At 43.4% G+C, this 25,641-nt stretch overlaps 4 protein-coding genes across 7 annotated transcripts in view; 3 read left to right on the top strand and 1 right to left on the bottom strand.

Moving 5' to 3' along the window:
* Nucleotides 1-28: 28 nt before the first annotated feature.
* On the top strand, nucleotides 29-13,189 carry itcha (itchy E3 ubiquitin protein ligase a). 3 transcript variants are annotated; one of them, XM_076024853.1, is made up of 24 exons: nucleotides 29-131; nucleotides 1,075-1,138; nucleotides 1,416-1,557; nucleotides 1,905-2,029; nucleotides 2,453-2,584; nucleotides 2,708-2,756; nucleotides 2,950-3,128; nucleotides 4,294-4,543; nucleotides 4,719-4,814; nucleotides 5,076-5,250; nucleotides 5,409-5,478; nucleotides 5,623-5,707; nucleotides 6,188-6,316; nucleotides 6,434-6,506; nucleotides 6,664-6,735; nucleotides 6,845-6,933; nucleotides 7,058-7,217; nucleotides 7,319-7,452; nucleotides 7,697-7,837; nucleotides 8,381-8,501; nucleotides 8,587-8,691; nucleotides 8,832-8,928; nucleotides 9,020-9,092; nucleotides 9,619-13,189. In XM_076024853.1, exons 2-24 carry the CDS (start codon nucleotides 1,114-1,116, stop codon nucleotides 9,716-9,718), a joined length of 2,622 nt encoding a protein of 873 aa, XP_075880968.1. In that variant the 5' UTR covers nucleotides 29-131; nucleotides 1,075-1,113; the 3' UTR covers nucleotides 9,719-13,189. The 3 variants fall into 3 exon arrangements, with proteins under 3 accessions (XP_075880968.1, XP_075880969.1, XP_075880967.1); XM_076024854.1 differs by having other exon boundaries at nucleotides 39-146; XM_076024852.1 differs by having other exon boundaries at nucleotides 41-180.
* Nucleotides 13,190-14,518: 1,329 nt separating this feature from the next.
* On the top strand, nucleotides 14,519-16,057 carry pxmp4 (peroxisomal membrane protein 4). The gene is made up of 4 exons (XM_076024847.1): nucleotides 14,519-14,712; nucleotides 14,925-14,987; nucleotides 15,081-15,279; nucleotides 15,381-16,057. The coding sequence occupies exons 1-4, from the start codon at nucleotides 14,600-14,602 to the stop codon at nucleotides 15,642-15,644; spliced, it is 639 nt and encodes a 212-aa protein (XP_075880962.1). The 5' UTR covers nucleotides 14,519-14,599; the 3' UTR covers nucleotides 15,645-16,057.
* A 2,492-nt stretch (nucleotides 16,058-18,549) lies between these two features.
* Nucleotides 18,550-25,204, top strand: tgm5l (transglutaminase 5, like). Of its 2 annotated transcripts, XR_012926518.1 has the most exons (15): nucleotides 18,550-18,744; nucleotides 18,929-19,111; nucleotides 19,246-19,482; nucleotides 19,633-19,751; nucleotides 20,182-20,310; nucleotides 20,465-20,642; nucleotides 20,841-20,976; nucleotides 21,081-21,184; nucleotides 21,449-21,688; nucleotides 21,786-21,848; nucleotides 21,932-22,177; nucleotides 22,272-22,429; nucleotides 22,715-22,851; nucleotides 23,647-25,009; nucleotides 25,041-25,204. XR_012926518.1 is itself a non-coding variant. In XM_076024841.1 (14 exons), exons 1-14 carry the CDS (start codon nucleotides 18,738-18,740, stop codon nucleotides 23,801-23,803), a joined length of 2,094 nt encoding a protein of 697 aa, XP_075880956.1. In that variant the 5' UTR covers nucleotides 18,550-18,737; the 3' UTR covers nucleotides 23,804-25,039. The 2 variants fall into 2 exon arrangements, 1 of the variants encoding a protein (XP_075880956.1); XM_076024841.1 differs by lacking the exon at nucleotides 25,041-25,204 and having other exon boundaries at nucleotides 23,647-25,039.
* Nucleotides 24,408-25,641, bottom strand: part of eya2 (EYA transcriptional coactivator and phosphatase 2) — a 26,830-nt gene continuing 25,596 nt past the window's right edge. The window contains exon 16 of the mRNA XM_076024842.1: nucleotides 24,408-25,544. Coding sequence (XP_075880957.1) covers nucleotides 25,464-25,544 — 81 coding nt within the window. The 3' untranslated portion in view covers nucleotides 24,408-25,463. The remainder of the gene's footprint in view (nucleotides 25,545-25,641) is intronic.

Genomic DNA, 25,641 nt, shown 5'->3' with positions numbered 1-25,641 from the left:
TCACTCCGTTTTCTGGCGCATAGGTACTATTTTATTGTGAAAATGCATAACGGAAATGAACGTCTTGTTCTAGCAGGACAGAAACACGGGTCCGTATTAATGGCAGGTGGCTATCTGTCAACAACCCAGACGTAGGTGACTCTGAGGTCCGTGTGGCCTTTATTTCTCTTTTCTATTCAGGTATGGGCATACGGTTTTTTTTGTTTTGTGTTTAGAACGACATATCACGAACAGGAGGCTCGGAGCTGCTCCGCTAGGCGGTGTTAGCCTATTACATGTTTACGCCTGGTTAGCTCCGGTTTTCAGTGTGCTGGACGGCGGCAAAGTTGCGACTGATGGTTTAACTTATCCGTTTTTCCACAAATAGTTCCAACAATACGAGACTAGAGTTTAGCCGGTAAAGGTGTCAGTAGACACACAGTTGAAACTGCTCGTCTTACAACGGCTGAGGTTGTCCTCGCAGCAGAGCCCCCTGTTTGCTAACCCTCCGCTAAGCTGTCAAACAGCGACGAAGCTACACCATAGCAGTCACTGGCTTCATGTTGTACGCCGCACAGCACATTGACTCTTACGACGTTAAATTTCTGCCTTACACATAATCTTCAACATTGCGTAACGTTACGTCACGCCCATTGATTAGCATTTCAACCGCCCATGCCCGGTCTAGTGATGTCAACGATTAGCGAAGTAGGTTTAGCCAGACTTAATTTGGAAAAGTTGAGGATGACACGCGGCTCTCGGGTTCTTGAAATAGCTTCGCTGAGGGCACACGGAGTCTCAACATAACGTGCGGTTTCATGGTCCACGCAATGAAAGTGTAACTAGAAATCACAAGGCTATTATTTACATGAATGGATCTAAAGTTAGTAACATACAATTGATATCTTTCTGCAATAGTAGGCTACAACACATTTGTCTTTACTTTTGTATGTCTGCCCCCGTCACACTCGTTGTTAGGATGCATGCCAGGGTGCACCTTGCAACGAGAGCAGCAACCTAGTAGCCTAATCACTTCTTACTGTGTTACCTAATTGCCGAGTTCCCCATGTTTACATCTGATGTGATTGGTTGCAGTTGCCCACCGCTGCTTTGCCACACTGTTATGGATGAACCATGAAGGCCCAATTGCAAGTCACAGGTAAGTCCAAGAATTGCAATTGGACACATAGAACATGTACAGTTTTATTAATTACTCACTTAGATTACACTGCATACATGCTGACTCTCATTAAATTTCAGCTTTTGAAAAAAAAGAGAGAGAAAAAAAAAGAATCCCATTGGCACTATTACTCTGTGTTTTGTGCCTGAAATAGGAGCGTAGATGTAGTTGTTCATTGAAAACAACAACAACAACAACACTGCAATTGACCCTATTAAGTTTGCATGTAATATCATTTGTATTTCTCTGTTCTTAGTCCTTTCAGCAAAACTTAAAGAAAACAAAAAAAACTGGTTCGGTCCCAGTCCGTACGTTGAAGTAACGGTGGATGGCCAGTCGAAGAGAACTGAGAAGTGCAACAACACGCACAGCCCAAAGTGGAAGCAGGCTCTCACTGTGTGAGTATGGCTGTTGTGTTTGCATTAAGGGAGAATGTGATTCAGTAACTTACTTGGTGCTAATTGTTCAGGCGAGCTACTGCAGCATCCATTGATCATGCTTCAGTCTTTTTACCTTGATTGGGGTTTTGCATCTTTTCATTGTACTGTGTTTGTTCATCAAGTCTATGAAAGGAATCCCTCTTGTGAAAAATAATCATCCAGTAAGTAGGGCAGTTAAAGAAGCAATGTACTGTCCTTTGGACTCTTTCAAAAACGTTCTCGCATCTAATAAATGAACATGAAAACCTGAAACAAAGCCTCACATTACTTTTCCTCATATCTTCATTTTTTTTTCTTCTTCACAGAATTGTGACTCCAGTCAGTAAGTTGATCTTCCGCGTTTGGAGCCACCAGACTCTGAAGGCAGACATCCTTTTGGGATTAGCCACTCTTGAGATCAGTGAGACACTTAAAGCTAATGATTTGAAATGTAAGTCCATGCAACTTCTCCTTGTAGTCTAATTTTTACGGCTGGAGCGTTTTAATTGTAAAACTTAAGACGAGACAATAGTCCTACCACTCTTGTCATTTTTTCCCCCTCTGGCCGTAGACACCACTTCCTGTTTTAGTACAAAGCTGTTTGCAAAGTTTGCTTATGCTATATGAAGGAACATGAACCTGATACCTCCAGCCTCTGCTTGTTTACTCTACCATCATTTAGTTCAAGGTACACATTGTACTTTAGACTTTCCTTTATTAATACTTGGTAAGGTTCTGGTACTTAACCTGGGGTTATTACGGTAATAATAAAGTTGTCGCAGAGTGATGCATTTACTGTAAGTTTTTCATAAGATTTTCCGTTGTCAGTCTTGCTAATGTCGAGTGCCTCATTTGTGCTTTTTTCTCTCTGAAGTATCTGAGGTGGTGCAGACACTGCAGCTGTCCTCGGACAGAGACCCTCGGGATGTGACCGGCGACCTGTCAGTGTGTCTGGATGGCATGCAGGTGGACCCAGAAATCTTTGCTTCAGCAGAGAGGGAACGTCGTAAGCAACCTTACTGAAGCCTAGTTTTGGTTCGCTGGTCATTTTTATGTGCAATTCAAAATATTGTCACATGTTCACTTGAATAATTTTTCTCCCGTTTGTTTTTTTTATGCTTTATTGCAGCCACTGTTCCAAATGGAAATGCAAGGCAGAATGGCCATGCTGGAAACAGGTTTTGTAAACTTTTATTCGCTTGTCAAGAATTCTATTTGTTGTGTCATACAATAACCATAAAGGCTTTTCTGATTCTGATATATTTCAGTACTTCTCAGATATTTTATCAGTTTGCGCTGCCTCTGATGCAAGTTTGTTTTGGCCACTTATGGAAATCTAGAGTTTGATCTGATGCTGGGTCTGATCTCCAGGTCAAGCAGAGACACATCCCCCTCCAGTGACTCAGAGGAGTGGGTCATTGTACCCAACGGTGACACCGTGAGCGGATCGGCCTCCCCTTCCCAATCTCCTGGAGGCTCCAACAGCTTCCGTCCTGCCAGACCAGCCAGACCTCCTCCACCGGAGCCCCTCAGACCAGCAGCCTCACCATGTAGGAAAAATCAAAAGATTCAACAGCATTACAGTAGCTCCAATTAATTATTGTTGCCTGTTGCGAAAATCGATAATTCAATTAATCGCTCGGTAAATAAAAACCAGGTCGGTAATTTTGCCGGCCTCGATAAATTGACACGTGCGTTTGTTTTTCTCCTCTCTCGCTACCAAACACGCTGGATGAGAGAAAAGGTCTCACTCTGTGCATTTGTCTCCACACCTATTCGCGTTGGCTCTATAGCGGAATGAACGGAGTGAGTGAACTCTCCTGTCAGTCATTAAGTCTCTTTGTCACGGGATGGGCGAGGCGGGCGCTGGCGCAGACACAGACACACACGGACACAGTGCTGCAAGTGAGCGAAGTGAAGGAAACGCGAGCAAACCCTATGAGTGATGAACAGTGCCAGTATGGGAACATTTCGGCTTCAAACGAAACGAACGAGGTGAGCCCATGAACACGGGCGAGCCGATATGTCGCATTTGTTCGAAAGTAGTGGTGGTGAAGAAGGGGAATACGACGAACATGCACGCGCACCTCAAGCACAATCATCCCCTCCAGTTTTCCCAACTGTGAAAAAAAAGTACCTCCAGTTTTCCCAACTGTGAAAAAAAAGTACCACCCGAGGTTCCGCGGAGCCATCGTCCCAACAGGCAACGCTGACTGAAGCATTTAGTAAGCAAAGATTAAATATTAAAAGAAAAAAAGAAAAAAAAAACAGCGCAAAATGGTGCGCGCTTACAGACAGCGTCATAGTCCTTCTTTCTTTTTTTCCCCCTTTTTTGTTGTTATCGTGGTTTTTAAGTGCTATTTTTGATAAAAACAGAATGTGAGTCCATTTTATTTTTATTGTTTTTTGTTGTCTTTTATGTTTACTATGTTCGTTCATCTTATTTGCAACCTCTTAATCTTGAGAAATGAAAGTTTATTGCTTTTGACATGGTGCACTTGCATTATGTCATATATTATCATTATATGATTTAAAAAAAATGGTGTCAATAATATCGTTTATCGACAATAATTTGTAGCACAATTATCGTCCAGCAAAGTTTGTTATCGTGACAGGCCTAATTATTGTCATTGAAATACCAGCTCCGTTGTCATGCCGCTTACTCTCAAAATAAAATGACACCTTTTTTTTTTTTTCTTCCTTTCTTCTCACCAGCCTCCTCCAGCAGCTCCTCTCCCAGTGAGCTGAGTGAGTGTCCAGCGTCTGAAGGCTCCTCTCAGGCATCAGCCAGCGGGTCCTCAAATCAACCAGACGAGCCGGGTGCTGCAGGAACAGCGGCAGGAACAGCAGCAGCTGCAGGTTCTCTGCAGGTATCAAGTGGTCCCAAACCCGCGACCTCTTCCTCAGCGGATCGGACCCCAACAACTCCCAGGGTGGCACCGATGAACGGCCCCTTACCACCAGGGTAAAAGAAGTGCACCACAGATGGCCATCCACTTCCACAGCGCTGTTGAAAATTAAAAACATAATTGCAGAATAACAGAAATATGACTCGATGTCTCCACCGATCCATTTGCTTTGCCTTTGGTCTTTTCATGCATTTTTTTTTTTTGGCCGATTTCTTTGTATTGTTACTGTAGGTGGGAGCAGAGGGTGGACCAGAATGGACGGATGTACTATGTTGATCACATTGAGAAAAGAACAACCTGGGACAGACCTGAGCCTCTGCCTACAGGGTACAAAGACAATTGCTTCATCCGTCACCCTATGAAATTTCAAATCTTCTTACACTCCATGTTCAAGCACAAACTGTTTGCCATAGTCATTTACAAGTTAGTGATCAGTCAGAACACTGGTTCAAATTATATATATATAAAAAAATAACAACAGCAAAAAAATAAATACATCTTGTGTGGTTGCAGTGCACCTGCAGAGGTCACATCTGACGCCACCAGACTGTCCTGTCAACAAAGCCTGCTTTGCTCCCTTGTCTGCAGGTGGGAGCGCAGGGTGGACCCTATGGGCAGGGTGTATTACGTGGACCACATAACACGTACGACAACCTGGCAGCGGCCCACACAGGAGTCCGTGCGCAACTATGAGGAATGGCAGCACCAGCGCAGCCAGCTGCAGGGAGCCATGCAGCAGTTTAACCAGAGGTTCATTTTCGGGGTGAGAGCATTTCACTTTGATTCGCTATTGAGTTACTGATGCATTCAACACAGAGCTTTTTTTTTACAGCACTGTTTTTTAGTGACTAAAGCAAAGTTGTTCTCCTGCGCTGCTGCCTAAAATGAGTAATTAATTTTGTGTTAACCTGTGTATTTCAGCTCCAAGACCAGCTGGCAGCCACGGCTAACAAAGAGTTTGACCCGCTGGGATCTCTACCGCACGGTTGGGGTAAATATCACGGTGCTACCTTTGTGTTAGAAGAGTATGGTCAAACATTTTTGGGAGAAAAGTTACCTTGTCTGACAAGGAATCAACATATTATTTTTGGCATAAAATAATATGCTAAAAATGTGTTTTTTTTTTAATTTGCAGAGAAAAGAACAGATACCAATGGGAGAGTTTATTTTGTTCATCATCCAACTCGGACGACACAGTGGGAGGATCCAAGGACACAAGGGTTAGTGCAATTTATTTGATTTTGTTTCGCTTTTAGTGCTGTCATACTGCTTCGCTGCTGAATGCACACACCACAATGCCCCAAAATCAAACACTTCATCACTTTCAGATCCTAAAATGTGTCCACATCTGCTCTCTCAGCAAAAATCACTTTGAAACATCACGGTAACAAGTGCTGTCATTTAACGTCAGATTTATGTGAGTCGTATGTTTATGTTTCATCCGTCTTACTGACAGTACCAGCGTGTGCTGCAAACTGCCACTAGGTGGCGATCTACATTTTCTTTTTCTCCGCTGCACTGAGGGAGCTCTACTGTAGCGTCATGCGCCTGTATGTGTGGCCTTTGTGAAGAAATGACTGTGAAGAATGGAATGACAGCGGATGGGTTCTTTTCATTGACTGTATTTACAAATATGGGCACAATTTCAAATCCACGGAGCGTAATGGTAACATTTGACTTCACCCATTTGCTCCGTTCAGCCTGCTGAACGACAAGCCCCTCCCCGAGGGATGGGAGATGAGGTTCACTGTGGACGGCATCCCGTACTTTGTTGACCACAACCGCAGAACCACAACCTACATCGACCCTCGCACGGGAAAATCCTCGCTGTGAGCACTTTTCTTTGTTCTTTAAATGATGGGTGTGAGTAAAGCATTGCATTGATGGTTTCATTTGAGTGGATGGAATCAAACTTGACACTATTGTACTGTTTTGTTTTCCTACAGGGAGAATGGACCACAAATTACGTACGTCAGGGACTTTAAAGCCAAAGTGCAATACTTCAGATTCTGGTGTCAGGTTTGTGCTGCGCAGGTCCTTCATGCCTCTGTCCTTCTTTTCCTTTGGGCTGTGCCCTTCAGGGGTCCCCACAGTGAATCACGTGCACTCACAATGACTTTTGATGTTGAAAAACAGAATCTAAAATTGACCTCTTGTGTCCCCCCCGCCCCTCCAGCAACTGTCAATGCCGCAGCACATAAAGATTACCGTGTCCCGGAAGACCTTGTTCGAAGACTCTTTCCAGCAGGTGATCATTGCAAGACGCTGTCTGCCTCTTGCTTTTGTCTCGTGATGTTTTTACATTAGCGCTTGGGGCGCGCAAAATGTAAAAAAAATGTATATGTCTGTGTTCAAAGATCATGAGCTTTCACCCTCAAGATCTGAGGAGAAGACTGTGGATCATTTTCCCCGGAGAGGAAGGTTTGGACTACGGCGGTGTGGCAAGGTAGACCAAAAAAAATGTCATGTTTTTGCACGACTGGGCTCGTGATGTCACACATGACACATTGATGAGACTGGCTCGGCCATTTGCACTCAAGTGTCTCCTGTCCTGTGGTTGTATTTTTCAGGGAATGGTTCTTCTTGCTCTCCCATGAGGTTCTGAACCCCATGTACTGTTTGTTTGAGTACGCCGGCAAGGACAACTACTGTCTGCAGATCAACCCGGCCTCCTACATCAACCCCGATCACCTCAAGTACTTCAAGTTCATCGGACGCTTCATCGCCATGGTACCTAATCCACCCAGTGCGGCAGCTTTATGATGCCTTTGAGCCATAAGCCGGCTCACCGTGATAACCCTCCCTCTCTCTCCGCTCCGCTCTCCCTTCAGGCCTTGTTCCACGGCAAATTCATCGACACGGGTTTCTCGCTGCCCTTCTACAAACGCATTTTGAACAAACCGCTGGCTCTCAAAGACCTGGAGTCCATCGACCCGGAATTTTACAACTCTCTCATCTGGATCAAGTAGGTCTGACGACACACAAAAAGCAGAGCGCGGGAAAGGCTCGGTGCATGACGTTGCCGTTTCTTGTCAGGTTTAATATATTTTTTGAAAGTCGCAATCAGTTTCGGCGTAAGTGTTAAGGCAGAAAGTAAAGTGCGGTCACAATTCCTGTTCCTGGTTACGGACTTGTTTGCTGCCTGTTCTCAGCTGTCCACTGCTGTTTCTCACCATGATGGCAATCACATTGACACTTTGGCCCCGCAGGGACAACAACATAGAAGAGTGCGGCCTGGAGATGTTCTTCTCCGTTGACAAGGAGATCCTGGGTGAGGTCACCACCCATGAGCTGAAGCCAGACGGAGGAAACATCCAAGTCACAGAGGAAAATAAGGAGGAGTACATCAGGTCAGCATCTCCAGGTTACGCTGGATACATGGACATATCACACTAGAGCCAATTTAAAAATATATACAGATGTGCGTGTACGTGTATACGTGCGTACATATACACATATACACGCATACACACAAAATAATGATATAATTTTCTATGTGTATTTATATATATATATGCACACAGTGTATATACGTGTGTGTTTGTATATGTACATATATATGTACAGTGTATATATATATATATATATATATATATATATATATATATATATATATATATGTATATATATACACACATATTAGGGCTGTCAAACAGTAAATGTTTTTAATCACGGTTTGAATTGCATGTGTAAAATTCTGTTATTTCGCCTTTCAAGGCAGTTTTAAGCCCACAATGTAAAGTATTCTTACCAGAAATTAGTCAGAAGGGCCGACTATGTTTGAAATGCGATTAAAACAAATGAACGCGTTATGGACACGAATTAATCGTGATGAATTCGTATCCTTTTTTATTTATTAAAACATTTTTTTGCGTTGGCTCTGTGTGTTGCAGGTTGGTGGCTGAGTGGAGGTTGTCCAGGGGGGTCGAGGAGCAGACCCAAGCGTTCTTCGAGGGCTTCAACGAAGTTTTACCCCAGCAGTACCTTCAGTACTTTGATGCCAAAGAATTAGAGGTACCAACTGAACCCCGCGCAACCAGAACAAAGGAGTTGCAATTGTTGGAACCATGCAAAGTTCTCATGGATTTCCTTCCCGCAGGTGATGCTGTGCGGGATGCAGGAGATAGACCTGGTAGACTGGCAGAGAAACACCATCTACAGGCACTACGCTCGCAGCAGCAAACAGATCGTGTGGTTCTGGCAGGTAAAAGGCCGGCGCTGCCCTGTGCGTCACCATGAGTCACCGAGGCTGCTATTAATAACCGATCGTACTGTTGAAACATAGTTGTGGTAAAATTGCAAGATTGTTTCAGGATAGTTTCACACTCTGTGATCTGCTGACAGTTTGTCAAGGAAATGGACAACGAGAAGAGAATGAGGTTGCTGCAGTTTGTCACAGGAACCTGTCGGCTGCCAGTGGGCGGCTTCGCGGATCTGATGGGTGTGTACAATAAATATATGCATCAGGGGTGCGCCGTGACCGTGAAGCGTCAATCTGTAAATGTGATATTGTTTGTCATTGATTCACAAAGGGAGCAACGGCCCCCAGAAGTTCTGCATCGAGAAAGTGGGCAAAGAGAACTGGCTTCCACGAAGTCATACATGGTAAGACGAGTTTGTTTCACTTGTTAACTGATGTTTCTGTCACTTCAGCAGAAGACTGGTCCACCCCGATGCAGGGATAAATCTCTACGCCAAAGCCCTTTCAGCCAGTTATGAATCAGCCATCAAACAGCATTCTTTTGTTCGTGATTGATTTTGGCTTTCAGGGTTACATAATGAAAAGTTACATAAGGATAGAACACATTGTTTTGCAAACATTGTTGGTAATTCAGCAGACCCGCTCCTGAAGCATCATGCGATATTAGCTGAGCAACGAGATGAAGTGCACGTGTGTCACCAGCCAGAAAACTCTGCATGACACTTGACATAAAGATGAAAAAAAGACGTTTTCTCATTTCAAAGATATAAAGTTAAATATGGTTATTTTGTTTTGCTTGGTTGACAAAAGAAACTTTGTTTTATTATTATTATTATTATTATTATTATCATTATTATTATTATTGTTATTATTATTATTATTATTATTGTTGTTTGAACTGCTTCCAAGTCTTTGTTTTTTTCGTCGCAGCTTTAATCGCCTGGACCTGCCTCCTTACAAGAGCTACGAGCAGCTGAAGGAAAAGCTCATGTTCGCCATCGAGGAGACGGAAGGCTTCGGGCAGGAGTAGTGCAAGGGTAGCAGAGCTGCACAATGGGATGGAGGGGTGCGTGCTTGGACGAGCCATATCCCATTTCAGACAAGAAGCACTTTGTGGACAGATTCCTCCCGCAGCCAGGAGCTGTCGATTAACTGGTAGATGGACGCACGCGTCTCGTCTGTTTTCTGTCACGTTAACGAATGCAGTAATGACCCCTTGTGCTCTGCAGTTTTGGCAAGTTCGTCCATCAAAGCCAAGCGCCGCCCTCCGCCACACCTCGTTTCACTTTGCACCTGTGTGTTCGGTCCCGCCCTGATCCCGATGAGCTCAGCCCACTTCCACTGCAGCAGAAATGCCTTTTTCCACCTCGTCATGTCTGCACATGCCCCTCAGTGCCCCAGAGCAGTTTCAGTACACACATCTGTAGACGTGCGCAGTAGCAGCCTAGTCAGGCCCATGAGTCAAATCTACTCAGTTCCTCCTGGAGGAAGCCCTACGTGTGCATCTTATCTCAGAATAAATAAAATAGATAATTAAAAAGAAAAGAAGCCCTCAACAGCCACAACATTAACCGAAAGTTCTTTGAACTGCGCCAAATGTTGTGATGTCTTGAAGCCACTCGACTCAAACCACCCATGATGGTTTTACATCAGCTTTGTGGATCTGCCAGAGTCTGCTTCCTCCCAGGATGAGTGGCCAAACCATTGAGTTACATTGTCACACAACTGATGGCATCATTAAAAAGCCCTTTTGGATGAAGGCTCCATTGGAAAAATAGCCAAAGCAGTGGAGAAACCCTGCAAGCTCCTTCAATAGCGACTCAATCTGTCACCTCCCCAGGTCTGATTGCATGTGTTTGATGCGGAAAGGTCAGAACATTAACAGGCTCTTTGGGCTCAGACCGCGAAGATGTCCACAGTCAGTCTTCATCATTTTTTTCACCTGTGGTTTAATGTTGTGGCTGATGAGTGCACATCATGCTTAGAGCATTTTCACACTTTGTCTTTTTATGAAGAGACTGGACAAATGGGAGAATGGACGGCTGTTCCTTGAACCCGGAAGACAGGGCAGAACTACTGTTGCACCTGCAGTTTCCACTCTGATCATTCGTGACTCTGATGCGTGTGATCGTGCGAACTGAAGTACTGACTCCCTCAATTGTGACAGACTGGTTTCCGAACTTTATTTGACACTTTGGACTAGTTTGCACATAGCTATGACTTCTGTGATTGTTTTTAAGCGAGGTTGTATTTTTATGTGCAATAGTTTTTGTAGAAATCATGTTTGCCGATGATGGAACCAGCGATTGGTTCGATCATTTTATAACACTTAGTAAATTTACGCATTTGCTTTTGATTTTAAATTAACAGTAAAAACTTTAGGAGCGCTTGCATATTCCCAAGTGATTTTGATTTGACAGACTTTGCCTTCCCTAAATGCTCTATTCTTTACCGATAGGTTTTTAAATGTAGATAGTCTTACTTGAGGGATCAGAGGGGTACTAAAGTGCTGATTAGTTGAAGCTGTTGCCAATGAAGTGAGAGCATCATAGTGTGTTGTGTAATAGAGAAAAATAATTTTATTATGATGTATTTTCACTGACTGGTAGCAGAAACATGTCCAGTGAAAGGCTCTCTCCTCTGTCACTAGTGAGTATAGTGCAATCTAACTGTTAATATATTAAGAGACTAATACACTTTATGCTAATATACTTACAAGGTAGAAAATCTCTCAACACACTACGTTTGCCCACACAGTGGATTCCTTCAAGTTGCAGCCCAGAGCTGATTCCTGGTTTTATGAAATAATAATTGACCCTAGTTTTATAGGGTGTCTGGTGTTCAAATCTGTACAGAATAATAATGTATGTGTTCCCCAGTTAAATCTTATCTGTTGTCAGTCCGAAATCCATTTCCATCTCCTGACCTTGACCTTTTCTCAAAAAATAAGACTGAATCGAATTGATCAAGAGGTCACATTCAATTGTTGTTCATACAATGTCATCCAACTCACACGCCACCACATTCAATCGTTTCTTTTAAGAACCATTCACACCGTTTAGCACACAAGAGTTGTGAATTGGTCATTGTGTTATAGCCATAAGGGTAATAGTAATAATAATAACAACAACAAGTGTAGATGTGTGAAGAAATAAGCCTTTATTTTTCTAGATCCGTTCATCCACACAATGACAAGTAAAAGTCCTACATCGAAAAATGCTTTGAGAGAGAAGTGAATTACGAGTCATCGACTTGACTGTACCAAAACTATACCAAAACACCAAAAAGTAATCCTCTCTAGTAAATGCGCGTCTGGCTAGAGAGAAACAATGACTCACCTCAATAGAGGCGATGACGACGGATTCATAATTAATGCTCCTGCTTGTGTCCTCACACTTCAGAACATTAATTGAAGGCTTCTTAAGGTCATATTTAAATGTTCTTCAAGAAGTTGATCTCATGGCAACAAATTGCTGCACCAGGGTAGGTAGAGCCGAGCGTTGTCAAAGGAGAGACAAATGCATTGTGTTCAGTTTAGCTGCCGGTATTAGAGTAAGAAAACATTGTGTTTACACAAAGGTTTGAGAGAGGAGTGTAAAATAAACACGAGTCTTAACGCAAGCTCACTGCTTTTCAGTCTTACTTAACTTGTTTTTGTTGTTTGCATAAGCTAAATTCCGTAACCTCTTCAGAATTTGTTGCATTGACGATCCCATTTGAGTCATCGATGGCATGCCAGCAATTATCGGATCACTTGAACGCGTACCTTAAAATATGAGAGTATGTCTCCATCCATTTGCGCACCATTGGCATATGTACAACTCATCAGCTCCTATTCTAAGCAGCAGCGTGTACTACATGTGTTCTATACAAATTGCATGACCCACTTTCAAGGCGTATATCTGCAGCGACTTATGCAGGTCAGCTCATTTCTCTTGGATTTCTTGCTAAAAATGTGAAAGGACAAATCAGAAATTCTTCTCATGGAATCCTTGATGTGCAAATGATGTGACTGTTTATTGTTCACACGTCATTTCTTTGCAAACACTGTATATTTGTGTGGGCTGGGTGTGTTGACCCTCAGTCAGTAGCCGTCACTGCTCAGTTCATCTTGCGCGAAGCAAAGGTGATCTCACATTTTATCCTGGCTAAAAAAAAAATGGATGGATGCGCACATGAAGAAATCATTGATTCTAACCTCTTTTTTTGTTGCAAGTGTTATTATTATTTTTTTTTTATGTATAGAACATCCCGGACGATCTATTTCCAACCTTATTTTCTCATCTCGTCTGTATTTAAGTTTGTGCAGCAGGAGAATGGCAGAGAGTTGTGTTTCATTTCTAACTGACAGCGTTGTAAATCATGGTGAAAGTGAGATCATTGTTTCTGGAGGCTCTAACTCTTTGCCGAAATCAATGATTGAGTATTGTTTACTCAAGGATGGGTTTCATGTTTCAACAATGAACTGGCTTGATTGAGGATAACAATAAAATAAATAAAATGAACACTGAACTCCCTCAGATCTCCAGTTTACATGTCTCCATTGTTCACATTTGTTAGAAACGTCTATCTCATGGGCTTGACAGCAGGCCAGGGGTGCCACAAATGATTAAATGGACTGGAATTGTTCTATGTGAATTAAAAATAATATAATTTAGTATATTGGATATTTTAAAAGACAAAAAAAAAAAAAAAAAAAAATCTAAATTAAAAAAAGAAAAGGGATGTTTTCAGCTGTGCATGTGTGTGAAACAAAGTACAGAGGATTAGTTTTCAGGTGGCTATGTTGTGTGGTTAAGCTATTTCTTAAATGTTATGTGGTTAAGTTATTTCTTGAACAAAAAAACAAATTCAATGTTGTAATTGAAACTAATTAAAATCAATAATTATTATAGGAAGGCAGATACAAAAAGCTAAATGTAACTGAAAAATATTTCATAAATATAAGCAATCTATCTAAATGTCATTTCCAGCCCTTATATTATTTGTCACAATGTGTGCTGTTCCCTGGAGTTGATCCCTGGGTGGGAAGCAAGAACCCAACGCTCCTCTCAGGCTTTGTGTCGTGGCTGCCCTGCCCTGCATGTCATAGATGTCTCTCTGCTGCATCACAACATGCTTCGAACTGTCACCTCATTACAAATCCCCTATCCTAAGGTGTTTTATTTCTTTTAACAATGCCCAGTCCTGTCAGGTGACAGACCACTACAAACTTGTTCTGCCCCATCCTTCTGTTTTTTTTCTTTCTTCTCTTCTCTGCATGACTGTCTTGGCTCATATTGCAACGGGTATGACTTTTGTATCTATAAAGGTCATCAGTCACTATGATATGATGCAATATTCCCAGTATATAGTTAACATTACACATACTGTGCTGAACGTGTTCTTTGGTTTATGTCAGCTGCCTTTAATAATAGGTTTGGACGTTACCAAAACAACTTTCTATATCACTGTAATATCACTTAAGGTGCAGAACTACTACTACTTCTTCTTCTTTAATAGTTAATTATGAACAATATTATTAATTATTAATTTTCAAATTGACATTATTTCCTGAGTAAGATGTGAAATTAGTCATTTATTTGTATTCTTGAAAAAAAGTCAAACGTTTGAATGTAATGCTTCACTTATATCTGACCACTCATAGAGTGAACACTCATAGCTCAAATTTTGGTTAAAAAGGGAATTTAGTGACTGTGTGCTTGCTTCGGCTTGAAATCATTTACAATATACTTTAAACAAACAAACAAACAAAAAAGAAATACATTTCATTTCAAAAACACGAACCAGCGCCAAACTTACATAGGAACCTGACTTCGACGTTAGCACGGCTCGTATTCAGTGTGACACAACACTTCGGTACGTGTGTGCAACACTCATTAGTGTTGTATCGGGGACTGCGGACCGGACCATGGCAGGTCCCGAGCTGGTGAACACCATCCTGTACACCGTCAATCACCTCCTGCAGCAAGAGAAATACAAAGCTGCCTTGGCGGTCGTCAAAGGATTCAGAAATGGCGCCGTGTAAGTAGCAGAGGACGAATCGAGACTTGCTCGGCTAATGTCGCGCAGCATTGAAAAGTAAGCGAGCGTAGAAGGCGCAGGTGTAGCGCAGGACTGCAGGGTGAAAGGTGACATCGGGTGGGCTTGTTGCAGATTCGAGCCAATGTCAAATCCCGCCGTTTCTTTCCCCGTCCACTATAGAGTAATGACAGTATTTGCATTTTCTTTCTCAGATATGGAGCCAAAATCCGAGCACCTCATGCCCTGGTGATGACTTTTCTATTCAGAAGTGGCAGGTAACCGGTCCGAGCTCATCTGTAAGCACTTTGCTGTTACTTTCCCAGCTCGTTGGCTGGTTCAGTGTGAACACTTCTCCCCCTCTCCGGCAGTTTGAAGGACAAGCTCAGGGCCATTTTCAAAGCCACGTACACCCACTCTCGCAACCTGGCGTACTTTGTGTTTACATACAAAGGACTGCAAGCGCTGCAGGAGAGGATGCAAGGAAAGAGTTCTCAGTCTCACGCCTTCCTGGCCGCCTGTGTTGGAGGATATTTAGTGTTTGGGGATAACAACAACATTAATAGTCAGGTATGACACCAAACTAGTAAATATATCACTCAGAGTTGGTTTTGCACACCCACATTTGCAGGTTTTGCATGCCAAGTCACACTGTGTTCTTGCTCTTCTAGATCAATATGTACCTGCTGTCCAGAATCTTGTTCGCACTGTCACGGCTCGCCGTGGAGAAAGGATTCATCGCCCAGCCCAAACACGACCCTTTCCCTCTGTTTGCCACCTTGGTGTGGGGCATCGTCCTGTGGCTGTTTGAATATTACCCACACACGCTGCAGCCGTCCCTGCAGTCGTCGATGAACTACCTCTACCACGACAGCAACGTGTGGCACGACATCTCGGACTTCCTCGTTTACAACAAGCCAAGGACTCAGAAATGAATCCCGAAGTGCCTTAAGATGATGATAATCAATTAGAAACAATTAATATTCCAATTTTAATAAAGTTTTTTTTGTTCGTTTTATTGCCGTTTGCACTGTAATTTTTTTTTTTTTTTTTAGGACTTATTGACCTTTATTATTCTGTTAAATTGGTGTTGCTGGTGCAGTTAGCAGCTGCTAATGCTAACTGCTGATTTTCTATGTACGGATTAAAATGTGTAATATGGTGATTATTGCCTACTTACAAACATTTTGTGTGATTGCAATTTCCTGGAGTTTATACATAATAATGTAATGTGCTGTGCAACACTATCTAAAATGTTGTACGGTGCTTTGAAAGGACTGTTAAAAACAGACACAACTATACTAAAAATCAAATTATAAATTGAAATACTTGCTGCTGGACTTCCTATCTTTAGTTCAATTAATAAAAAAAAACATTTACTTATACAAAATGTTGTTTTGCATTTGTTTGAGAGAGGAACTCTCAAACAAAACTCATTGTTTTTACATTTAATTTTAAACTTTCAAAGATTTTTCCTGTAAAATAAATGATTAAAATATGGAGTATATTGTGCCTTTATGAGGTTCTCTGCAGAATATGCAGCCGCAGTGGTTGTCAATCTTTGTCATGAAACTAGTGTTAGTGGTAGTACAAAAGATGGATTAAAAATGCTCAGGCAAACCTGTTTTCTTTCCTTTGTAGTCAAGTTAATCACAGCCTAATTTAGTATCTAAAAATAAATGATGTTGCAACTCACTACAACATGATTCTATTACAACTACTTGACAAGAGATTGGTTTCAATGTATAAAAAGAAAAAAGAAAAAGATGAGATTGTGATGAAAGAGATCAAAAGTAATTTCCCCAACAATCTCTTTGAAAGAGATCAAAAGTAATTTCCCCAACAGCCGAGCTGCCTCAGGATCAAAAACGGATTAAGATGAAATTAAAAAACACAACAACAACCCAACTTAGAAAGTGTGTGACTTTACTTTCTATTGTAGTTAAGGAAAATAAGACTAATTTTGCCAAGACAACTAAAAGTGGCCTTTAGCCTAAAAAAATCTCCCTGCTCTTTTCTTGGTAAACTTGGTGCAATGTGACTGGCTGACTAATTGTTCGTGCCAGCAAGCAATTTGAACAAACTCAGTGGATTTAGGCACGTAGACATGGTGAAGACGACTTTCTCAAGTTCAAAGCGTGGATCAGCCTGGCAGAGAAAGGGGATTAAAGTGACTTTGTGTCTGGTGAACATGGTTGAGGGTGCCAGACGGGGCTGGTCTGATTATTTCACAAACTGTCTACTGGGATTTTCACAACATCACAGCCATGTTTGGGGTTTACGGAGAATGTTTTTTAAAAGGTGGAGTAAAATACCTTGTTGATGTCAGAGGTCAGAATGGGCAGGCTGGTGGAGACCATGGGAAGAAGACAACCGGAACGTAAATAACCACTGGTTACAGTCAGAGTAACAGAATAGCATCTCTGAAGGCACAACACCTGCAACCTTGAAGCAGTGTATATACTTCAATATCAATATCAAGTACTCGGCACATTCAAAGCGTACCTAATAAAATGGCCTAAGAGTTTCCATACATCAATTTCAAATGCGTACAAAAACATTCACTCTGTAAAAAATGCATCCCAGCTCACCCAGTACTTAAAACAATCACACCAATGATTTTAAGTAAACGAGTGGCCTCCTGTTGGAGCAAGAATTACACAATCATACTATTTTACCCTCTTAGCGGCATGACAACACGATCAACAGAAACTCCGAGGAGGTCTTAACTGTTCTCCCACGCCTTTACCGGCCGGGCGAAGCGACTCTCTGCCGGAGCAGCAGTCAAGGCTGCGGGCAAGTGGGTCAAAGGGCACTTGCGACACGCTTGTGTTGTTTAGACAAGTTTGTTCAGTCAGCCGAATGTTTTGTGGTTTCATTCAAAGTACATGTTGATTTAGATGAAAAAGAACAGAGTTACTTTGCATGTAAACCTCATATAAACCCCAACTTATGGATGCAAACCCCATCAGTATTATTATTTTTATAATAATAATAATAGGCCGACACGGTGGCGCAGTGGTTAGCGCTGTAGCCTCACAGCAAGAAGGTCGTGGGTTCGCTTCCGGGGCCTGGACCTGGGACCTTTCTGTGTGGAGTTTGCATGTTCTGTGTGGAGTTTGCATGTTCTCCCTGTGTCTGCGTGGGTTCTCTCCGGGTTCTCCGGCTTCCTCCCACACTCCAAAAACATGCATGTGAGGTCAATTGAACACTCTAAATTGTCCGTAGGTGTGCATGTGAGTGTGAATGGTTGTCTGTCTCTATGTGGCCCTGCGATGAACTGGCGACTTGTCCAGGGTGTCCCCTGCCTTCGCCCTAAGACAGCTGGGATAGGCTCCAGCAGACCCCCGTGACCCTGAGCTCGGGACTAAGTGGGTATGGAAAATGAATGAATGAATAATAATAATAATAATAATAATAATAATAATAATAATAATAATAATGAGGATGATGATGAATTTGCTTGAAAGAGGCCCATACAACAGGTTAACAGTTTTATTTTCATACTTTTTATTACAATAAACTGCATGAAGGTTGAGATGTAACAGTGAATCAGTTGAAGTTGATGATATTTGGACCTGCTTGCTGGTCCGGCTGGACATATAAAACCAACATGCGTGGCCTCTTAACTATTTGAATTCCGGATTTCATCCGCAAAACCACAAAGAAGCAGAAGCAGGAATCACAACGTTTCAAACATCGGAACGTTTCATCCTCCTCTGACGCATAAATGTCACAGATGTCGTCGCCATTGCGTGTTTCTGTGACGATGTCGCAACCTCTCACGCCCTCACTGATGCGCCGCAAACCTGGGAGAGCCTGATTAGTCATGTGAAGATAGTTATTGCTACAACAAGGAAGGGTGTACCACTGAGCAGTTATTTATCAACTGCCTTTGTAGCTATTGAAAAGAAACCAGTTCACTTTCCTTGGAAAACGCCTTCGGGGCGGAGGAGCCAGCTTTAAAAGTGGAGAGCGGCGCCACAGTCGGGTCACAACGCGTTGCGCTGAAGGAGAAACACAGACAAATGACAGGTGAGGTCTGCCTTCACCGATCCGAGCTCTGACTCCCACGACAGCTCGCCTTGAGACGACGCCGAGGATTAATTTTCTCTCTCCCTCCTTTTTTTAAATTTTTTTTATTACATACAGTATTAATATATTTTTTTAGTTTTATCTTTGCTCAAGGAATCTGTTCTTTCTCTCTTTCCGTTCGCAGCCTTAAACATTCAATATGTCAACCTGGAGAAGTCGGAGAACCTGCACAGGCACAGGACGCAGGACTTCAGCTCCTCCAGAACCCTGGTGGTGCGAAGGGGAGACCCGTTCAGGGTCAGCCTGCAGCTGGCGGGCCGGCCCTTCAACCCCACCGCAGACAAGCTGAGGATCAAAGTCATGCTTGGTAATCCATTATTTTTTAAAACAATTTTGTTCGGCAATGTTTATCGATTTATTTTCCGGTTGATGACCTTTCCACCTCCCCGGCCCCAACAAAGTCTCATTGCCTCACCTGGTTGCGCCCTCCTCCCCACACAGGCAGGCTGTACGTATTGATGCCGGTCGCCTACTCCAAGAAGCCGGCCCCCTCCCCTCGCTGGAGAGCCTATTTCGACCCGGAGTCCTTGGACCTCCACAACCCGTCCATATTCATCCTGCCCCCGGCCTCGGCCTCGGTGGGCTTCTACAGGTTCCGCCTCAGCGTGCTGAACGGAGGTCGCTGGAAGACCAACGCTCAGGCCAGATTCGCGCTGCTCTGCAACCCCTGGTGCTCCGGTGAGTCCCTCACTCAACCGCTGCAGTGAACCTCCACCTTCACTCACTAGCTCATTAGCGCTTCAAACGCTGGTGAAAACAGCAGCTCTGTTTTTTTTTTTTTTTGACGTGAGGACTTGATGCTAACTGGTACTGCTCTAACCTTTGCAGAGGACACAGTGTTTATTCCGTTTGAGGACCAGAGAGAGGAGTTCGTCCTGAGCGACTCCGGCTTGCTGTTCATGGGGACGGCGATGAATCCGGTGGCGAGGCCGTGGTCCTTCGACCAGGTACGGAAACACTGCTGACGGTTTAAATGTGCTTCACAACAAGCCTCAAAGTGATAAGACGAGAGATTGTAACAACTGGAAGACCAGTTAAAGTCCTACGGTTGTTTTCAGTTCATCGTGTGGCCTAAACTGCCTGCGTACTCTGCACTCCATGACCTGGAGCAGGAGCCTTATAATTTGAGTCAGTCTTGGACAGTAGCAGAGCCAGAAATGTTTTCAGGCTGAACTTATCATTAATGTCATCGCTAATATTAATAACAAACCCATCAGCTTGTTCCTACAGTCACAGGATCAGGGTTAGTTGTAGTGTTTGCACTTCACCTGTCCACTTCCGAATTTTCGTGCGATGATTTAACTGAATCTGTCAGCAACAAAGATATGACTTGACTTAACGTTCCCTCTTCATTCCTCCTCCCGCCTTGTGGCGCAGTATGAACCTGGCGTCCTGGAGGCCTGCATGAACCTGCTCCAAGTCAGTCCTCAGCACCAGAAGAACAGCAGGAGGGACTACCTGAAGCGAAACAACCCCGTCTACGTGGGCCGGGTGGTGTCCGCCATGGTAGGACACGTCTTCACTCCCTAATACACAAGGAGAGAAAGTGCTTTTTGTCCAACTGGTTTACGCTGTCACTGTATCCTACATGCACGACATGCACATGCACGCCAACTGGTGCCTGAAGCGTCCTGACTTTGGTCTCTTCCTTCTCGTCCAGATCAACAGCGAAGACGACCGGGGCGTGCTGAAGGGGAACTGGTCCTCGGACTTCAAACAAGGGGTGCACCCCAGCGCGTGGACCGGCAGCGGGGACATCTTGAAGATGTGGGCCAACTCGGGCTACAGCCCGGTCAAGTACGGCCAGTGCTGGGTGTTTGCAGCGGTCATGTGCACAGGTGTGTTCACGCGAAAGAAGAAAATTCCAGAACAAAAAACAAGCCAAACAAAGACACAAACACTTTCGCTGCTTTATTTCCCTGTTCCTCCTCAAACCTCCATTGTTCAGCTTTGTCACATGTCTCATCACCAGACTAATTAATTTTTCCACAATGGCACTCATGCGTCTGTCCCTGTCATTTAATTACCTCCCGCAGTCATGCGTGTTCTTGGCATCCCTTGCCGCGTCATCACAAACTTCAACTCTGCGCACGACACCAATGCCAATCTGGTGATCGAGGAGTACTACAACGAAATGGGGCAGAAGCTGAAACTGAGCGCGGACAGCATATGGTACCTTCTGCTTTTTCACTAACTCTAGTCAACACATGCATTTCTTTTCCCCAACAGATAATTTAAAATTTTTTTTTTTTTCACTTTCTTTCTTTGCATGGCAGGAACTTCCATGTGTGGGTGGAGTGCTGGATGACACGGCGGGACCTGGGACAGGATATGGACGGTTGGCAGGTCCTGGACCCGACACCTCAAGAGAGGAGTGGAGGTGTGTGGATGTGGATGTGTGGATTTGTTTTGGTGGAAAAATTTCATTAGTTTTTATTTATTTTTATATTTTAAATATTGTCAATATACATTTTTAATACCTTAATATTAAAAAAAAAAAAAACTTTTACTGTTATTTTAAATAGTAAAGGAGGAACTCCAGTAAGAAGTATTTCAGTTTAAATTAAATTTAGATTTATTTACATAAATTTAGGAAATCCTAGAAAAAGATTTCAACTCGATTTTCCCTCCTCTTCCATGCAAGGTGTGTACTGCTGCGGTCCGGCCCCGGTCAAAGCGGTCAGGGACCGGCGCATCGACCTGATTTACGACATCCCCTTCGTCTACGCCGAGGTGAACGCCGACGTCCACATGATGATCGTGCGAGACGGGCGCGTTCTCAAGCGCGACAAAGACACGGAGAGGGTGGGAGCCCTCATCTGCACCAAAGCCATCGGTTTCCCCCAGCTGCAGAACATCACCAGAGACTACAGACACATCCAGAGTACGAAGTTCTGAACGTCTACAAAGGCAGCACCAAGTTCACTTGAAATGACCAAAAAAAAAATACTGAGAATTGTCTCCTGATCTTTCCAACACAGGCCCAACTTTAAGTATTAGATCAAGAAATTCTGCTGTTTCCAATGACTCAACGTTGCCAAGAGGTCATTTCTTTCTTTCAATAAATAACGTGATTTGCCCGTTTTCCTTCAACACACACGGCTAACACGCTGCGCTCGTTTGACAGGCTCCTCCGAAAGCTCCTCCGGAAGCTCCTCCGAAAGCTCCTCTGAAGGCGTCGTGCTCCTCCTGACGCTGGATAAAGCTCCTGTCGCCGGCGAGCCCATCAGATTCACGGTGCACGCCGTCAACAAGCAGAACGTCGCCAAGACCATGAAGGTGCACTTCAACGCCCAGGCCAAGGAGTACAACCACAGTCCCCTGGACACCTTCTGGGAGACGCACGGCGTCTTGCAGCTGGCTCCGCTGGAAGGTAGATTCCCTCTCGACCCGAGGCCGAGGTCATGACCTTTGACCGAGTGCTGCGGTTTCACTTTTTTCACACTTTTCCCTCCCCTCGCCTCCAGCCAAGGTCGTCAAGCAGCACATCCTTCCAGCCCAGTACGAGGACGTGGTGGGAGACAACATGATCAACCTGGCCGTCGTGCTGGAAGACACGGCCACTCAAGAACGCTTCCTGTGTTCCGAGGAGTTCAACATCGCCAGCCCGCAGCTCAAGATTGAGGTACCAACAGCACGCTGAATGTTAGCCGTGAAAAATATCTAGGGCCACAGAGGAGTTGATGAAATGAGAGAGACGGTGGTTTGATGCTAAAGGACGAATCAAATCAAACTTTATTTGTATAGCACATTTCAAAAAAAAAAAAAAAAAAAAAAGTAACACAAGGTGCTTGACAAAAACAAACAAGTAATTTACAATATGAAAAACATGCATCCACCCAGAAATAGAACTATAATCACAGCTGAATCTAAGCCTTTAGATTTAACTGCCTGGTGTTTGTGCCTTCAGATTGCTCAGGAGAAGTCAGTGGTGTTCAACGAGGAGCAGGTTGCAACAGTTTCCTTCACCAACCCCTACTCCCACCCGGTGAGCGGAGCCCTGACCGTGGCTGGCGCTGGTTTGATCCAGGGTAAAGTGCAGTTCAGGTGAGAATCATCGCAGCGTCACTCTGCAGCACATAGCTCTGCCTGTACGTGTAAGGGATGGAATGCACGTCCACGCCCTCCTTTGTGTTTGTGAACTAGACAAGCTCTTTTCCTTTTACTAAGAACGTTGAGCAAGGTTTTAAGCTCAGTCACTTGGAAAATGATGTAATTGTCTCGTTGATGGAAGACAATTGGTGGGATAAAGAGCTGTTTATTCCTTTAAGAAAAACAAAGAAAAACCTTTAAATGGTGACTTGGCGTGGATAAGAAACAAACAAAATGGCTCTAAATCAGAGAAGCCCAAAAGTCAAGGCTCACAAAACCATATCACATGGAAAACCATGGAGTACACCTGACACCAGGAAACAGAGGCTAGGTATACATGAAGGCAGGGGAACACAGGTGAGAACAATCAGTGGCGGTGCAGATAACGAGACACAGGTGACAGTCATATACAAGGAGGAAGTCAGGGTCTGAAACCAAAATAAAACAGGAAGCGATGACGAGACACAAAACACTAAACATAGACATGACATGAAACATGGCAGACTTTAACCAACGACGGCAAACTGAGGAACGGAAGGTGCACGACGAGTCCAGGCATGAGTGAAGAAAGTGAATGGAAACCAACAAAACAAACAGGACTGAACGACAAACAAACAAACAAACAAACAAACAAACAAACAAAACAAAACAAACAAAAACAACACAGGACGTTGATATAACAAATTGCAGTAATTCTGTGCGGCTAAAAAAACTAAAACAAACTTTTCTTCAAACTCTGTGTGTCTGCAGGATGGCCTCGCTGTCTCCGGGAGGAAGAGCGCAGCAGAACATCACCTTCACCCCCGGCATGCTGGGGACCAAGATGCTGCAGGCCAACCTGGAGCTGCAGAGCGTCAACTTCACCACCATCAGAGGCTTCAAGATGGTCTTTGTCCACAGAGCTTAGGAACTGTGTCTTTGTCTGTGTGTGTGTGTGTGTGTGTGTGTGTGTGCGCGCGCGCGTTTGAATGTGTGTGCGTTTGTGTGTATTTTCTTAGTCCCCGTTTGGCAGAGCCGATGTTGTTTGTGACTTTATGTGTTTTTCTGAAAGATGTCAGCTGGGCAGAATTTGAATTACTTGATGACATGACGTGATTCAACTCAGCTTTTGCACTTTTATGTTTGGTTTAGAGTAGAAATGCAAACCGTGTTTATTTATTTATTTTTATCCGGATTATATTTTGCTGCTGGAGCCATGGATCCTGAAAGACTTGAAGTGATTCGCTGAGTGTTGCGCTTTGATTAAATCTGTAACTTCTGCTATTTTGGCGTGTGTGAATGATTAAAATCCTGAACGTTATCTATGCCCATTTTGGTCTGGACTTGTGATTAGCGTGTTTGTCCACTAGAGGGCGACATTACCTGAAACATTTTTAACTCCTCGCCCAGTTTTGCCAAGAGTACCTGTGGCACAGACGATCGTTGTTTTCACTCCGCCCCGCCCCCTCCGTCTCTGTTTCTGCCAAGTTGATATCAACGCTGTCGAATAAAACAATCCGTGACAAAAAAAATTTCCCCCACAACGCAATTAATTTATCTTTATTAATCTATTTCAGCTGTCCGTCAAAACAAAACATTATATACAAATCGCGGCTAACCTGACAGGCAGCACAATCAGCACATGCACAACCATAGCAGTCCATCTATTTTACAAACGGGTTATTAAAGATTTAGACAGGAGACAGAAAAGACGCAGCAACATTGAAATTGTGGAGTTGAGCAAATGGCCTATTATACAGCTTCTTCAATTTCTTGGTAAAACATGTTGATGTTTGTTTATTTATTCTTAACAAACAGACTTTCGGATTTAAACGGGAACTTTTTTTTTTTTTTTTTTTTAGCATGTCAACAAAACTTTGTTCCTTATTTTTTCTGATTAGGGTAATAATAAATATCACACATTTTAATGGTAAATTACAAAAAGGTTATTTTTGAACACCCGCTAGCTATCAGGGGAGAATACTATCATACTGATGTTAAAATAATTCTAAATCTATTTCGGGAGGAAGGGTTGGAGCGTATCCCACACAACATCATTTGTCCATCTCTCCAGCTTCAAAACAGCTCCGGTCGCTTAGCAAAGAAAGAAAGAAAGAAAGAAAGAAAAAAAAAAGTTGTTAAAAAAAAAAAACAAAAAAACAAAGACAAATATCTGAAGTTTTCATCCATGCATTAATACCAGTTCTTTAGGAAGCATTTAAAAATTCGCTCTCAGTGCATCAAATGGTTGTCATCAACTGAATTGTTGAAAAAAAAAAAAGAAAGAAAAGAAAACCAAGAGGAAATAAATCTTTTTTTCTTTTTCAAAGCATACTTTTCTGGAATCATTAGAAGTTTGAGTCCTTTTCTTTGGTCCTTAAACTGCAGCCTCGCCGCAAAAAACCCCTCCAGGTCCTTTTGATTCAAATGTGAAGCCGTCGGCCCGGGAGCTCAGCGCCAGAGTCCTGGATCATACACAATACTGACTCCGGATCAGACTGTGGACCGTGTTCACTTCCACCCGCTAGCTGCTCTACATCCTGGAGCTCCTCGTCCATGTGAAGGAAGGGTGACTCAGCCGTCGCCACCTAGAGGTAGTCCAGCTCCAGTGCATGACTGAGGGCTTCCAGGTCTGCCCGACAGGATACCCTCCAGAACGGCATGTTCTTCTACGAGGAAAACACATTCAAATCAAACTTGATTACTATTTGAATTCACATTGGACGACTTGGATTCTTCCTGCAAAATCCAGACAACAGTGTGCGC

The sequence above is a fragment of the Nelusetta ayraudi genome, unplaced genomic scaffold (genome assembly GCF_046127955.1).
Source record: "Nelusetta ayraudi isolate G7.1 ecotype Tasmania unplaced genomic scaffold, CSIRO-AGI_Nayr_v1 ptg000017l, whole genome shotgun sequence".
In the NCBI taxonomy this organism is placed as follows: Eukaryota; Metazoa; Chordata; class Actinopteri; order Tetraodontiformes; family Monacanthidae; genus Nelusetta; species Nelusetta ayraudi.
Note: the sequence above shows the minus strand (reverse complement) of the source record. Positions and strands in the feature narration are given on the sequence as shown.

Excerpts from the sequence above, each read along its gene's own strand:
- pxmp4 (XM_076024847.1), top strand. The coding sequence starts at position 14,600 with ATGGCAGGTCCCGAGCTGGTGAACACCATCCTGTACACCGTCAATCAC. Across the intron at positions 14,713-14,924 it reads GGATTCAGAAATGGCGCCGT|ATATGGAGCCAAAATCCGAG; the intron begins GTAAGTAGCAGA and ends TTTCTTTCTCAG. Across the intron at positions 15,280-15,380 it reads ACAACAACATTAATAGTCAG|ATCAATATGTACCTGCTGTC; the intron begins GTATGACACCAA and ends TTGCTCTTCTAG.
- tgm5l (XM_076024841.1), top strand. Across the intron at positions 20,977-21,080 it reads CTGAGCGCGGACAGCATATG|GAACTTCCATGTGTGGGTGG; the intron begins GTACCTTCTGCT and ends TTTGCATGGCAG. Across the intron at positions 22,178-22,271 it reads GCAGCTGGCTCCGCTGGAAG|CCAAGGTCGTCAAGCAGCAC; the intron begins GTAGATTCCCTC and ends CCTCGCCTCCAG.
- itcha (XM_076024853.1), top strand. The coding sequence starts at position 1,114 with ATGAAGGCCCAATTGCAAGTCACAG. Across the intron at positions 2,585-2,707 it reads TTCAGCAGAGAGGGAACGTC|CCACTGTTCCAAATGGAAAT; the intron begins GTAAGCAACCTT and ends GCTTTATTGCAG. Across the intron at positions 5,479-5,622 it reads ATCTCTACCGCACGGTTGGG|AGAAAAGAACAGATACCAAT; the intron begins GTAAATATCACG and ends TTTAATTTGCAG.